The sequence below is a fragment of the Lontra canadensis genome, unplaced genomic scaffold (genome assembly GCF_010015895.1).
Source record: "Lontra canadensis isolate GAN:19392208 unplaced genomic scaffold, GSC_riverotter_1.0 scaffold4, whole genome shotgun sequence".
Classification (NCBI taxonomy): domain Eukaryota; kingdom Metazoa; phylum Chordata; class Mammalia; order Carnivora; family Mustelidae; genus Lontra; species Lontra canadensis.
The window spans coordinates 29,826,007-29,841,758 of record NW_022630998.1 but is presented as its reverse complement, the minus strand read 5'-3'; the positions used below and the strand labels follow the sequence as shown (position 1 = coordinate 29,841,758).

General features: G+C 38.8%; 1 protein-coding gene across 4 annotated transcripts in view; it reads right to left on the bottom strand.

Annotated features, from left to right (window-relative positions):
- Window positions 1-1,333: 1,333 nt before the first annotated feature.
- The window catches only part of HAPLN1 (hyaluronan and proteoglycan link protein 1), a 72,732-nt gene continuing 58,313 nt past the window's right edge, over window positions 1,334-15,752 (bottom strand). For 3 of the 4 annotated variants that reach the window (XM_032847091.1, XM_032847106.1, XM_032847098.1), the window contains exons 3-5: window positions 11,327-11,698; window positions 3,759-4,061; window positions 1,334-1,687 (exon numbers count right to left, since the gene is read on the bottom strand). In XM_032847091.1, coding sequence (XP_032702982.1) covers window positions 1,398-1,687; window positions 3,759-4,061; window positions 11,327-11,698 — 965 coding nt within the window. In that variant the 3' untranslated portion in view covers window positions 1,334-1,397. The remainder of the gene's footprint in view (window positions 1,688-3,758; window positions 4,062-11,326; window positions 11,699-15,752) is intronic. The other variant, XM_032847116.1, reaches the window with a different exon arrangement.

The following is a 15,752-nucleotide window of genomic DNA, read 5'->3' as shown; positions in this document are numbered from 1 at the left end:
AATAGTCATAAAAATATAGGAAAACAGAGCTTTATTTAATATTGGAGCTGCTAATGTCTAAAGTTGTTTTTCTAAGCTGGCCTTACCCTTTCATTTAAAGCCCTGAAGATTTTAGTGTAAACTCTTTGATGGGAGGTTCTGTATTTCATTTAAGCCTAATGATGACCAGCAAGGAAAGTGACATCACTGACCACGTTTTCTATTTGGAGGAAGGTTTAGAACGACTTTGTTCTCTTGTTTCCCCACACACAGGCACCATTTGGGCTTTCTAGTATATACAAAGAAGAATAATGAGAATTTTGAAAGTTGGGTCTGTATTTGGTTGTCTGTCGTTGGTTAGGCTAGTGTTGAGTTACTCATTTCTTTTGTGGTTTAAATTTTTTTCCTGTAAGGTAAATAAGAAGGAAATATTAAATAGTTTAAAGTTATTTTTATAGGACAATATATTTCATAGGCTAACATAAAATCAAGCTGCTAAATTTTACAATTTTTCTGTCCAGCAGTTTATCTATATAACTGCCCTGAGTAGATGCTAATGCTGCTTAGCAGACGGCCCTTAGAATTTAAATATAACTCAGTAAAGCTACTCAAAAGATTTAATGATTTTCTCAGGTACCTGTCATTTCAATTAAAAGAAGATAGGAGTCTCTCATTGGTTAAGTATTATCTGCTCATTTATGTTTCATACTTCATATAAATGGGGTTATTAAGGAGTTTTAACTGTGCTTGTCAGTATGCATTGGAGTCCATATGAATTTCTTTCTTTCTTTCTCTTTTTTTTTTTTTTGGTCAAAAAGGCAGGATTTTAAAGACTAAAATGTTCTGTTTATTGGAGACTTGAAATAATATATTTTAGAAAAGTGTAGATTGTTCCCTTGTGAAACTGAGTTTTGTGCAACCTCTCAGTTTATGTAAAGAAGCCTGTATTTCAAATCCGTTGCTCTAATCTGTAGATTGTAGTGCATTTTAAAATTGTACAAATGTGTAAAATTTGTGCTTGTGGAAGCTGCTGCTCTGAGTAGCTGCACTTTCCTTAATGTCACCCTCACAACCCTCAAGCTATTGCATGCCCCGTTCATGAAAGGATACTTCACTGGGATGATGTAGCCTAAACAATTTGGCTCTAAAGCCTCCTTATCTAGCGCTTCCCTTAAAATTATATTAATTTATAATATATATTGAATGATAGCTTTACAAAAACAAATTCATGAATTGATCTTTATGAAAATGACTCTTTCCAGTAAGTAAAAAAGGGTTATCACAGTTTTGGTAACTTGCACGAGTTCATATTGAAAAAAACAACAAACAAACAAAAAAACCCAAAACAAAACAAAAAAAACAAAAAACCTTTCACATGTTCTTAATGACTTTAAAACTGATGTGCTCTAGGGGCACGCTCAGTTGTATGGTCTGAAGCAGTAGACACCATACAGCTTATGCTTTTTATCTGGGAACCCCACGAAGCGCACAGCAGCCTCCGTGGGACTGCAGCGCCTCCTCGGCCGAGAGATGGGGTAGCGGACGCTGCCATCTGCCAGCCAGCCCGCATCGCAGCGGTCGTATCCCAGAAGTTTCCAGGCTGCGAAGATCTGGCCCACTTTTGCGATCTGAGCACCATCGTTGAGACAAGCTTGCACCGCTTCGTCGTAGGTCAGCTTGGTGGGGTGGATCAGGTAGTAAAACCGGCCTGCGGAGAGAAGGGGAGAGAGTCATGCGCCCGTCTGCTGCTGAGCCGCCCAGAGATGGAAGCAGCCCAAAAGGAAATGTTCCCCATGGAAGGGGGAGATAGAGCAATGCAGGGTTGTGGGTTAAAGGTAGCGCCTCCCGGTCATTCTCCATTAAATTAGTTTTTTCCTTGTCCCTTAATATAAGTTCAGACGTGCCCTTTTAGAGCTTTGAAACCGAGAAGGGAAATGACAGATGCACTTTCTGTTAGCTAATTAGTGACTAAAAGGGCCCTTCTGTAGCACCACAGAAGACAGAATTCCATGTTAAAAGGAAGAGCTATTTAAATTCTAGCTGTACAAGACTGAACCCTAGCACAAGTTTCTGGAGAGGCAAAATTTGAATGTGAAAAGATCAAAAAACATTCCTGACATAAAAGTCCATTTAAAAAAAAATCAAAAGCCCTCAAGTCCTTTTCATTACAGGTATCAATAAGACATTATTCTGATTCAAAGACTACAGTATGAAAATGCAAAAAATACAGGAAGTCACTTGCCATAAATAATGCGGACTCAGAATGTGAACCGAGTCTGTTCAGTTACTAGCAAAGAGGATAAATTTATGTATTCAGTGGGAGCTCTGACACCTAACCATTTCTTGATTGCACAAGAAAGAGTGGATTAATCTTAGCCACTCATTGAATAAAGTTAATTACTGAAATACCTTCAGTGTATATTAAATATGCATACAATGTATAAAGTAGGACATCAACTGGCTGAAATGCTACGTGGAAGATTTTCTCAGACTTTGAGTCTCAGTGGAATATAATCAGACTCTCTTACCTGATTATACATTGTAGTGGGACGTCTCCTTGCCCTCCATTACATACAGCTTCCTGCAGTATAAATTAATGCTTGCCTGTTCTTTCGGGTGAGACTAAGACAGTGTGATTTGGAGGAAAGGTGGAGGCCACCAGAGCATGAGTTAGAAGGTTGGCTCTGTCATCCATACCAGAGGTCCGCACACTACTGCACACAGGTCGCCAGAAGTTGTGTTGAAACACAGGCATACCCATCCTTTTCATACTCTCTGTGGCTGTTTTGCATTACAACGTATAAAACTACACTGAGTAGCTACGACAGAGACTGCGCGGCCCACAAAAGCCAAAAATATTTATCATCTGGCCCTTTACAGAAAGTTGGTTCATTCCTGATCCCTTCCTGTTTTTCCCAAAGCATGTTGCCAGGGAACTAACATAGAAAATGATGGGGCCAGGGTTTGCTTTATGGGCGTGTGACCTGTGCAGTTACACAGGGCTCCATGTGTGTTGAATGTACTTCTGTCACCATCTTAAAATGCATAATTTTTGAACATAATTGTGACCATAAATTTTGAAAATAATTATGAACATGAATTTTGAACATAAATTTTGAACCCACATTTTCATTCTGCACTAGGTCCCACAAATTGTGTAGATGGTTCTGGATGGGGAAGACTGGGTTGGGAGTTACACTGAAGGCAACAGACCTACCATCAACACGGAGACAACCTATATCTCTTTTCTTCTGCTTTCGTCTCCAGTGTCATTGCTACTTTTTTTGTTTCTTGTTGTTGTTGGGCTTTTGTTTTTGTTTTTGTTTTGCAAAGTCCTCTTTACTCTGAGCTGTCTCATTATTGTGAGTTTTACTGATCAACTATGAACATAATTGACTTTGTAATTTAGAGTATGACATAGAGGCTACTCTCCCTTCAATTAGAGACCTGTATCCCATGGCACACATCTCTATTACACACAGTGACAGCATCATCTATGTCAATAACAAACAGACCCTGTAGAATATTTCAACTTAAACCATTTTATAATTACAATCAGATGCAATAATACCTAGGAATAGTGGAAATGGACATTTTTGCTCCCGTGAATATTTTTTTAAATTATGATGTTAAAGAACTTTTCATCTTTTCTAACTCAGGGCAATACATCAAAGCATGTAAGATTAAAAATTGAGTGTGGTGTTATAGTACACATTGGTCCCCAGGACAGGAAAGAAGGCAGTAATATCTTACTATTACTGAAGAGCTTAATAGCTTACCATTGAAGTTAGATGTAAAACAGAAAACATCATATCTGCTTTTGTCTTTATCCCAAAACCCGTAGTTCCTGACACCGGGCACCGTGTTCTGGCCTCCGCAAGGCTCTCTGGGCTTCGTGATGGGGTACTGCACAGACCCGTCGCTGAGCCAGCCGGCGTTGCACCAGTCTAGCCCGCCCCGCCAGGCATCATACAGCTGGTCGAAGGAGGCGATCACAGCATCCTGGTCCAGACACGCCTGCTGTGCCTCGTGGAAATTGAGATTGTAGCGCCCGAGTCGTGGGAAGTAAGGGAATACCACACCTGTCCAAAGGAGAGACCAAGGGATTAGTGGGACAGAAAGTAACAACCGTGAGCAAATGTCGCTTGAATGGTGAAAACAGAATACAGTCTCCATCAGATGAAGTTACTGTTTTTGGTCAGCTTGCAGGGGTTTCTCGTGGTCCCTTTCCCCTACAAACAGCCTCTCAGCTCTGAGCATTTCACAGTTAAGATATGCGGTTTGATGACTTCAGTGAATTACCCTTTCACTAAGAGTTCAATTTAAGCTTTAACATTCACCTTTTTGGAATGATTCATCCATGGGTTATATTTTTCAAATAGCCTCCTTGAGAATTTACCTTCTGCTGCTTCTGTTAATAACTTTAAAATGGATTACTACTGAGTCCTTTTCAGCTAGGAAAAAGTCAATATTGAATACTAATAGTGGGGGAAGGAATAGAAATAGTGCTCAGAGTGAAGGAATTTATCAGAATTTGCATGTTTTTTGTTAGTAGTTATATAATTAGTAATTAGCGTAGGATAGCCTTTTATTTTTTTACTTATTTTAAAAAAGATTTTATTTATTTATTTATTCAGGGAGAGAGCGCCTCGGAGTGAGGGGGAGCAAAAGGAGAGGGAGAGAGGGAATCTCAAGCAGATTCCATGGCACAGAGTGTAGAGCAGACTCAGGGTTTGATCCCAGACCCTGAGATCATGACCTGAGCCGAAATCAAGAGTTGGATGCTTAACCAAGTGAGCCACCCAGGTGCCCCACTTAAATAGCCTTTTATTTTTATTTATTTATGATAGATTCATTCTTCATTTTCTTTTTTTTTTTTTTTTAAGATTTTATTTATTTATTTGACAGAGAGAGTCACAGCGAGAGAGGGAACACAAGCAGGGAGGAGAGGGAGAAGCAGGCTTCCTGCTGAGCAGAGAGTGGACCCTGGGATCATGACCTGAGCGAAGGCAGCCACTTAAGAACTAAGCCACCCGGGTGCCCAGGACAGCCTTTTAAATGTGTAAACAAACATGGTAACAAGTGATTCAAATTAGATACATTATTTTATATATGCTCCTAGAAACTTACTTACCCAAGTAACTTTCACTTAGGGGGTTTCTTACTTGGAGAAACTCAAAAATCATTTTACACATATTTAAGAAAAACCTAATTAAGCAGCCTTATTTCATATCAATAAGCCAATTCTTTACAGTGGAGCATACCTCACTCCATACTCCATTGAGGGTATCCTGGCTCGGTTATCCATTTCAACTTTAAATTGTAGCCCTTGATCTTATTATTATTTTTTTTTCTGTTCTTGTATGCACAACAAAAATGAGAACTTTTGTTTAAAAATAATTCTTCAGTGTCCATATTCATATGTTGTAAATTGAAATGAGCCTTTAAAAACATTTTTCTTGCAAATAGGGAAAAAAAAACCCCACAAACCCTTCTCAAAGCTTGTCCTGTACAAGGCAGATACAGAATAAATATCGGTTGAGTTAATGCCAAAGAATTAAGTTAAATATTTGAGAGGACAAAAACCCTTAACAAATATGAACAGTGTGACTTGACTTTGCCTGGGAAGATCCAATGGCTTCCCCAAAGCCTTCTTTTGGGTCAGATAATCACTGGAGGTGATTGAACCATCTCCTAACTTTCTGCGCATTTTCTTTCAATGATAAAAATTTTACAGCATCAGAAAGCAAACTTGTATCATTTGCTGGACTTTCAGAAGGACCCCTGCCTCAAAATATCTCCCCATAAAGGACAATTAATTCAGAGTGGTTATTTAAGGCCTTGCCTTGGATTTTTGGTTATAATTAGAAATAATTAATGCTTTAGCTTGTGGAATATAATAAATTGTCCCACTGACACAGTAATTGGTGAGTTATATCACAAGTGCTGTTTTATGAGACCACAGACCCTGTTCAAGATGAATGTACGATTCACTAATGGTGTAACCAGGACACAGGAAATGTTTTCTTTTATAAATTGTCCTGGAAGCCTCTACAAGAAGAAATTTCAATAGCCTAAATCCAGTCATGTCCACCCAAGGCCTCTGCTGGACACGTTTGTCCCTCTAGGACGGTCCAGCTGGCAATGTTCCCTAGAGGCAGCGATCCAGGAAGGCTTCCTGATCTCATCCTGCCTTCTCAGGTTCTTGGCTGAGGGATCTGTAAGTTGAATCAGAGCCAAAAGGAAGGAGGAAAAGACTCTCTCAGTTGCCACTGCCCCCTGCAGTGATGGGGGTTGGGGGGAGCCTGAGATGGTTCTATCGAAGAAGAGCTATTTCCAGGCATCCAGCTAAGAACCCAGTTAGGGCTGGGAAGGAACTGCTATAGCTCTCCCTGTCCTCTCATGCCTTTCATCCTCTTTCTTCAGAACCCCAGCAATGCCAACGAAAAGAAAAATTTTTAATTTATCCAAGAAAGATTTCCTTGGCAGCTAGACCCCAAGTGAGAGAAAAATCTCAAAAGTGTTTCAGTCTGGAGGGAAAAACCATTTGGATTGGAGTCCGTTTCCCAAATGTCTCAAGAAGGGAATAGTGGAGACTGTAGGATATTTTAATTTACAATGATTTTTAAGACTTAGACGGCCTTTCTGGTTTTAAATTCACTGTGGTGGTATTTGGTGGACTCTTGTGGGAATTAGGAAAAAATTTTCTTGAGTAGTTGGTTCTTGATTAACCGTTGAATGTTACCATGATTGATTCAGTTCCAAATTCAGTGTAATGTATTTTTATTTAAGTTCCTTTCAAATTTAACATAACTTCATGCAAACATTTCTTAAAGTCATAATGAAAAAAAAAAAAAAGTCATAATTAGGGGCTCCTGAGTGGCTCAGTGGGTTAAACCTCTACCTTCAGCTCAGGTCATAATCCCAGGGTTCTGGGATCGAGCCCTGTATCATCGGGCTCTCCTCTCAGTGGGGAGCCTGCTTCCCCCCCCTCTCTCTGCCTGCTCTCTGCCTACTTGCGATCTCTGTCAAATAAATAAATAAAATCTTAAAAAAAAAAAAGTCATAATGAAACCCAATACTGAAACTTCATTATTTTGCAACTGTAGGAATGAATGGCCAACTTATTGTTATATTAATTCAAAACGTTTACTTGAATTTTAATTAATGTTTACGATTATGGAAAAGAATGCATCCCAAGTAAATCAAGGTCTATTTCTGTGTCTCAGCCAAAGTTGTAAAAGTTTCACCATACTGTGCTCATTTGGTGCACACATTTCAATAATCAGATGTTTCTTACAAGCAGGGACATTTCTGAAACTGCATGTTTGTTAGTGTTTTATTTATTTACTTATTTTACTTCCCCCGAATTAAGATTTCAACATCTAAGACTGTAATTGCAGAAATCTTTCTCTGTGGAAAAAATGTGCACTTCCTGTAGCTGAATTGTAGAGGGAATGGATATTGCTTTCATCCAGCATTACAAAAATACAAAGTAAACTTCCATCGGTGAAAATGAAGGGCGTGTGATTATTTTCCAAGTATGATTATTTTATCCTCATATGTCAAAATGTAATCAGAAGTTGTCTCTTTTCCCATGAAGGGCTGGTATGCATCATGACAAAGGTAATTAATAAAGATGATCTACGTATGGAGAAGAATGTGAGTGGTTTAGTCAGTAGAAATACATTTTGAAAACATACTCTTTAATATTTATAATTGCACAGTCCAGTTCATCCTAGTTGTAGGCAAATGTCAATTTGTCAGACATCTGAAGGATGTTCATTCCATAGCCCATATGAAAGCTAATGTCAATTCCAGTAACTTGAGTAATAGACACCATAAGTATAATTTTCCCTTCCTCAGTGGCCTTTCTAGTGCCTCTCAGTGCTATACACACATCTGAATTATTTTTTTCTATTTCTAAAAGTTCTCAGACTATATTTTTTTGTAGCTAGCCCCATTGTCACTACCAGAAAACCAATACAATGGGAGATTGGAAAAAAAAAAAGAAGTGTCACATTTTTAGTTTAGTTTAGTTTAGTTTAGATTGAATCCAAGACAGAATAAAATCTTGTACTATAAATACAAACCATATAATTTGGACATCTTAAAGAAGAATGATTTTTGTCCTAATTGGAGAAATTCTTTGGAGAACATAGCATTTAGCATGTATTAAAGGACCAATGTAATTTAAAACATTGTACAAGTACAGCTGAAAAAGCATCATCATGACATTTAAAATGATATGCTTCCTTGGTCTTATTTACATACATTAGCAGATTGATGAGGACTTTGACTGAAACTTGCCTGATGGTCACATGTAAGAATGTAACTGATAATGAAAAAAAGTCAAAAACTGGGTTGGAGCTATTAGGGGCTAACCACACTCTCTCCCTTTGGAAGGACCATGTTCGCCTTCTGCGGTCCCAATCAAGCGTTCCTTGCTTTGCAGTACTTTCCATGGCGTCCGTCCATGGTGTGCATGTTTTGTTTATGTCTTTGAAAGCTTAAACCCATTGTATCCAACATTCAGTCACTTGCAAACTGGAGTTTATAAGTACAAACTACTTGTAAACAAGTAGTTTACAAGAACAACTTTGTTCTTGGTACCTGATGCCGTCAACTAGATTGTACGTATTGGGTGGAGAAGGCACGTCGGCAACTTTGCAAAACAAAGTGTGATGAGAGTTATAATGGAACCCTCTGTAAGGTGTGAGAGCTTCGCAGCTATGGAGCAGAGGGGACAGGGTGAAACTCGAATCTTACTCTTGAGAGATGTGTATGTTCTTCAGTTGTTCAGAAATGGATTCATGTGTATAATGCCGAAGGTTAAAATGTTAGCTGTTTCAAGGCAGGTGCTCTGGTTAATGACTGCTTCTACCCTTTCAGCAGCACACAAGAAAGGCAGAAAAACGCTACCTGCAGGGAGGGGAATGGAACCACCATGAGCCACCATGAGCACACCAATTAATGCACTGTGACCAAAGACAGCCAGTAGATGATCACCCGAGTCACTCTGGGCGCTTTAAGAATCCTCTGCAGCCAGAAACTGCCAAAGACTGCTGCCTTTTGGAAGTCTCTGGTCTTCTCTCCAACAGAGAATTTCTCCTCCTTGGATCAGAGTGGATAAAAGCAGAGGCTTCTTCCAGTGTTCTTGCTGGCAAATTCCAGTTCTAGCTCTTACTACTGGCCATGTTACCATAGAAAAGGAGTTTTCCCTAAGTCTCCTCTGTCAAGGGGGATTACTGAGGTGAACCAAACAGGGTGCACGGGAGTAGAGCAATGGCTTTGTACCTGCTTACTCTATAACCTAAGTCTACCTTATTTCCTTTATTTATTTATTATATTTGAAGGGTAGTTGACCTACAATGTAATAATTTCTGCTTATTTTAAAATACTTACTTTTGAAAGTGTATTAGAATCTTTAATAGCCTGTCAGACCGTTGAATGAAAAGAACCAAGATTTGGAAATCTTCACATCTCCTGGCACCGAAATAGCACTTACAAAAATATTTATCAGTTAAATTGGTTTCTTGGACACATTTACTTGGCTCATATGTTAATGGGTTATATGGTAGGGAAGTGTTCCAAAAGCATGGAAAATGTGGTGATTTGGGATGGGGAAGGGCCTAGGCAGGAAAAATTACTCTTTTTACATTTCCTTTTCAACACCTCTAAGTATGTCTTGAATACAGTCTCAGTTTGACCTTGGAGTGCAACATCCTCTGACACATTGTAAAGTTCCTTTTTAAACAAAAGTATAGCAGGCTCCATGCTCAAAGCTCTTAGCAAGCAGGGATCCAGGTGGAATATGGATATCTTATATTCATTGTATTTATTTTTATGGTTTCCTTCTCTTTCTGGCAAGTTCTACTGCTTTCTAGTCACTTAAAATTTCATTTTAAAATAAATGTAGGGAGATAGTAAATATGGCATGGTATAGAAACAGAATTTTAGAAGAAAAAGTAACTGAACAGATAATGTAGTTCAACCTGTTTTTCATAGATGAGGAAGCCAGGTACAAGGATTAAATAATTTGCCCCAGTTTCAAAACTCATACTGGTAGAACTGAGACTAACCTGAAAGTTTTGGTTGGTACTACTAGCTCGAGGGTCTGTCCACTGCCTGCTGCCCCTTCGATAAAGAAAATTGGTTGTCATTCATATTTGATGATTAACTGTTTTCCCTAAACCAATCACTTCTTTCATCTTGAATAATGCCAATGCTTATGGATATTCATGTGACTCAATAAAAACTGAAAGTACAAGTTGATATGGAATCAGGAGCCAAGAACTATGACTAAGAGAGACAAGAGGAAAAAGGAGAGACAAGAGAAGATCCCAAAAATGTACTTTATGATAGCATGCAATTTATTAGATACCTAAAGCTGAGAATTCTCCATGTGTGTGATGGGATTCTGTGGGATTCAGGAGGTCACCTCTTCAGGGATACGCTACTGGGGCAAACAGATGCTTTTCCAAAAGCACAAATCTGTCCTAGGTTATAAAAGGGACTTCTAGCAAACACACACCTCTAGTTTACGTGCAGAAGGAAGGAAAGTATTCTACCAAAGCAGCCAAAAATTCATCCTTCAGTGTAAAGAAACACTGAAATTCATGAATATAAGATGTTCTGAGATGCATGAGAAACAGAGAAGAGTTTCCCCACTGGTGGGGTCTATAGAGGGTGGACTTTGGGCAGCGAGGACACTTTTTATTGTTTATTTCTCTACATTTTGGTTTTTGAAACTACTGGGTAGATTACATATTTCAGGGGAAAAAATTCCCCCAGAATGCCTATATTGTTTGGTATTTGGTGTTTAAAAGACTCTGGATCATTTAAAAAAGTTTACTTATTTACTTATTTATTTAAATAAACCTGGAGGGCGCTTTTTTGTTAAATTAAGATTTCACAGTGACTTTATAGAATACAATAACAGGTATTTTAGTTAGCAGATGTCCTTCACAAAAGTTGCCATTAATTTGAAACTGAGATAATGTTAGAAGCATAATAAAAATGCATCCAATCTGAATTTCTCAATAACCATGTCATAAGATTTCAACTTTGAATAGCATAAGGCAGTTTCCAAATATTATTAATTCAATTCCACTGCACGTCTCTCCTACTTGCAAATAGCTTCAATTTTGTGTATAACTATTTTGTGTACATTTCAAATACGAAAGCTGGAATCAGCGACAGACTGCAAAATACAAAAGAAAAGAAGCCTGCTATGCATGGACTTCTGATTTCTCACGTTAATCGCTATGGTTACCACTAGACATTACTCGTCACAGAAAATGATTAATTATCATTTCCAAGTTTAAAATGATTTATAGATACCTACCTTGTAAATCTAATGCTACCACAGCAGTATCATCTTCCAATCCTTCAATCACCTCACACTTATATTTCCCATAATCCTCCAGGGTGAGGTCTGCAATCACCAGAGAAGCATCATTATCACTGCCTCCCTTCAGAAACACTCTACCCTGGTAGCCTCCATAGGCTTTCTTGTGATATCCCATGGAAACAAAAACGTCCACTTCCTTGAGGTAATCTGAAGTTAGCTTGGTCCACTTAATTCGGATCTTGTGGGTTCCTGAGCCAAATGCTGTAGGGTCTCGATAAAATTTACATGGCAGTGTAATATTGCCACCTCGATGTGAGAACACCCTGGCTTGTTCTGCTTCCACGAATAGACGGGGGCCATTTTCTGCTAAAATAAAAAATAATTAAAATTAAAAAATTAAAAAAGAAGAAACATAAATATACTTTTAGGCTTTCTTTTTAAAATAAAATATGCTATCCATACAGGGTATCTGACAATGATTAGCATTGGGTGACAAGCTTCTTTGCATTCTTGAACAGTAATATTTTTTGAACTGCATAGAAATATATCTTCAATACCTAGAGGGCACTTACAAGGTAGTCATGCCTTTTAAACCACTGAAAAAAAGAAGGAAGTTATAATAGCTGAAAATTACTGAATATAAAACTCCACAGTCATCAAATTTGATAATTTAACAACAAATTCTATTTTTTCCTCTATTTAAATATCAAAAATACAGAAATAAGACCAAGTGAAATGACATAATCTTATGATGAATTTTATCAATACAAATGAAAATTTTCAAGGTAGGCAAATTTCTCTTCCCACCTGAGCTTTCTAATACAATAAATATTTATTTTAATTGTAGCAAAATTATAAAGCAACGTGATCAATTTTCACTGTACTATTCTGGCCAAAGAAAATATACTCACATTTGTGGTTTCTATTCAAATATACAGTTGTGATATGTTATTCTCAAGCATTTCACACACGATGTATGTATTTTACTTTCACACAAAGACTAGACATCAGAAAGGTATTTTTAGCCAATGCTTAAACAAACAAAAAGCCAAAGAATCCCTCCAGGTTTTGAAATATAGTCCTCAAAACTGATATGCTGAAAGTATATCCAAAGTTGTATTTATTTCCTGATTAACCAAATAATTGTTTCTTTGTTCCCTTAAATCTCCTTCTACCCCCTGTCTTTGCTTTCCGATACACCTTGTTTTCTAGTAGATCTCATTCCCACCTTTCTTTTCCTTGCCCTTTGGTTTCCCTCCTCCCGACTCCAAGACCGAGGTAGGCTCCTGGAGAACACTGCAATCGTCCCTGCCTGCCAAGTCTTTGGGGCTGCCCTTCCCCAGGGAGCCAGCTGTGCTTTTCACATCTTGGCTTTCCCTGGGGTTCCCCCCACCACCCGGTGAGCTTATTGTGCCTTTGACCTTGACAAGGTCTCTTGAGGGCATGCAAGATTGGAAAATGAGAAAGCAATATAAAAACTCTTGGACACGGACATACCTTCCCATCTACACACAGCTTTTGAAGCTTGCCAAAAACTGCTTTGCATGAACCTCTGCTGCCCTTCCTGCCTGAAGCAAGTAGGGACTGCGTAAATCTCAGCTGTGAATCATTTAGGATGCACAGGTCAGGAAGAGCACCCACTCACCTCCAGACAGATCCCATAACTTACTTATTTAACGGCATACACAGAATTCAGATTTCAAAATAAAAAGTGTCCAAAGAGAGACACAGTGGTTATATTTTTAACATATACGATCAGAATGATCGTATTTAAAGATTTATTTATTTATTTATGAGAGAGCGAGAGCGAGAGAGAGAGAGGGCACAAGACGTAGGAGGGTCATAGGGAGAAGCAGATTCCCCACTGAGCAGGGAGCCCGATTCGGGACCGGATCCCGGGACGCCCGATCACAACCCGAGCCGAAGACAGTCGCTTAACCAACTGAGCCACCCAGGTGCCCCAGAATGATTATTTTAAAATGGCCATATTTCATTTATAAGTCAGCCCCAATCCACAGAAACTGAAAAGTTTAACAAAGCCATTAATGCCCCGTCTTGGAATAGATAATAAATAAGAGGATAATGGCTTAATTAAAATGAATCCTAAATCTAGTTCATTAAGCATTTCCTTTAGATTTTATTATCTTTTTATTTAGGATCATAGAATCATAAGGGATGAAAGGTAAATCTCTCCAATATAGATTAGTTCTATATTGGTAGATACATAGGTAGCTCCCCTACCTGTTATCTTCCCCCTACAATATGCCAACTGTTGCATCCGCACATGTCTTCTTTCCAGGGGCGAGGAAAGTGCTGTAGACTGCTCAGTAATGCCTGAGGGGTATAGGGAACATCTCCTATCCGGGTGCCTGGAAGGACACTTGGGTGGTGAGCTTCCCCTGCCAAGGCTTGAGCTGAAACCTGACACAGGGCTATAGGAGGCTGCAGTTTCATGTCTCTCACAAGATTTTTACTTTCAAGTCAAAGCTAATGTCCAAATCCACAGGGACAAGGGATATTACAGTAGTTAGGAACAAGGGTTGCGATGTGATACCTTGTTATAACCTCACCTCCTCGATTAATAGCTCTGTAGCCTTGAGCAAGCTGTGTAAGCTCTAAGCTCTCAGTTCTTTCTTCCTTTTTTAAAAAAAAGATTTTATTTATTTATTTATTTGACAGAGATCACAGGTAGGCAGAGAGGCAGGCAGGGGTGGGGGCAGGCTCCCTGCTGAGCAGAGAGCCCAATGGAGGGCTCCATCCCAGGACCCTGGGGTCATGACCTGAGCCAAAGGCAGAGGCTTTAACCCACTGAGCCACCCAGGTGCCCCCTAAGCTCTCATTTCTTTACCTGTGAATTAAGGATAGTAATATCTAGCTTGTCTAGCTGACCTCTTAGACATGTGGAGCACTCACAGTCAGGTCTGATCAAAAGTAAGTGTGCACTCACCGTTAACTGTTCCTACTGCGTAGATCTCCCAGTTTTTCTCAAATATGATACCACCTGACACTGAGCATAATTTTGGCCCTCATCAACTCCACTTACTTATAAAACTTTGAACCATGTGGGCTGAAAAAATACATAAAATGCCAACTGTATGATAAAGGAGACGTAGAAATTATTCTGTGGTTCCACATAATCATCAGGTGTTCCAGAATGAATACAAGGTCTGAGTGCTTCATAAATTAAAGAGTCAAAGCAAAGATCAAAACTCTTGTACAAGGGACTGAGACTTCTAATTTTTTTTTCCCCCTGTGGTTAACTACACATCATCTTGTAGTATTTTAGAAGTGTAAGCTTCTAATTTTTTTAGGTACTATTTGCTTATAATCCAACTTTGTGAGTAGATGATGACTTATATGGTATAATACTGAGAATAGAGCAGATACCAAAAATCTACTGATCTCCCACAAAATAGTTTTTCTAACAAGCCTGCCAGAATGTCTAAAATTCTGTAATTCTTATTTTTGGGGGGCGGCAGGGGGTGGGGAGGCTGGGCATGGAGGTAATCAATGCCAGAAGTCCATGGCTGGAAGGTTAAGAAAGACGTGTAATGTGTAACACATCAGGTGATTGAGGGTCATCAGTGTTCATTAATCTAAACCACCAGCATGGCATTGAGAACAATGCTTTTTGTTAGTTTGCTTGTTTTTAGAAGATCCGCACTGCAGATCATAAATCACTGAGCATTTTGGTGAGAGTGACCTGATGCAGAACAAAAAAGATATAGGAGGGAGCACTGGCCTGTGAGTCAGGGTGTTTCACTGACTGGTCTGCCTCATGAAAATATTGATTTTGGGATTTTTGTCAGGCTCATCATGGCAGGTAGTCATGATGGGGGTGAGCCAGGAAACACATCAGCTGGAGAGGTGAGAGGGCAGGGACAAAGAGCAGGAAAGGGGATGGAACATGAGTGCTCGACTGACCAACTTTGCACCCAATTGTTCAACTTTGCACCTGGCTTGCCTAGTAAGTCTTGAATTTCATCCTTGACTGCAAAAACCTAAGTGGTTTGAAATTAACGTTTAAATCAACCTGTTGCAGTTGCAAAGCAAATAAAATGCAAGAGCTAAAAATAAACCTGATCATCAGAATAAGCACTCTTGTGTTTTTAAAAATTTTAATAAAAAATATGAAAGAATACATAAAACTAGGCAGCATACATATGCTTATTTCGAAAGGACTGGAAAAGTTTAATTTGTAAGTCACAGAAATTTCATATTTCTTTTTTTTTTTGAAATGTCATATTTCTATTAGTGAGTATCAATGACAGTGACTTGAAAGATTTGATGCCCTTCAAAGACCACAGTTGTCTCCAGGGGAAACAGCAGGGCTTCATTATTATTTTATGAATTCTGCTGTGAAATCCAGGGGACATCATTCAATTTCACCAAATTATGAAAGCAACTCCATGACCAAACA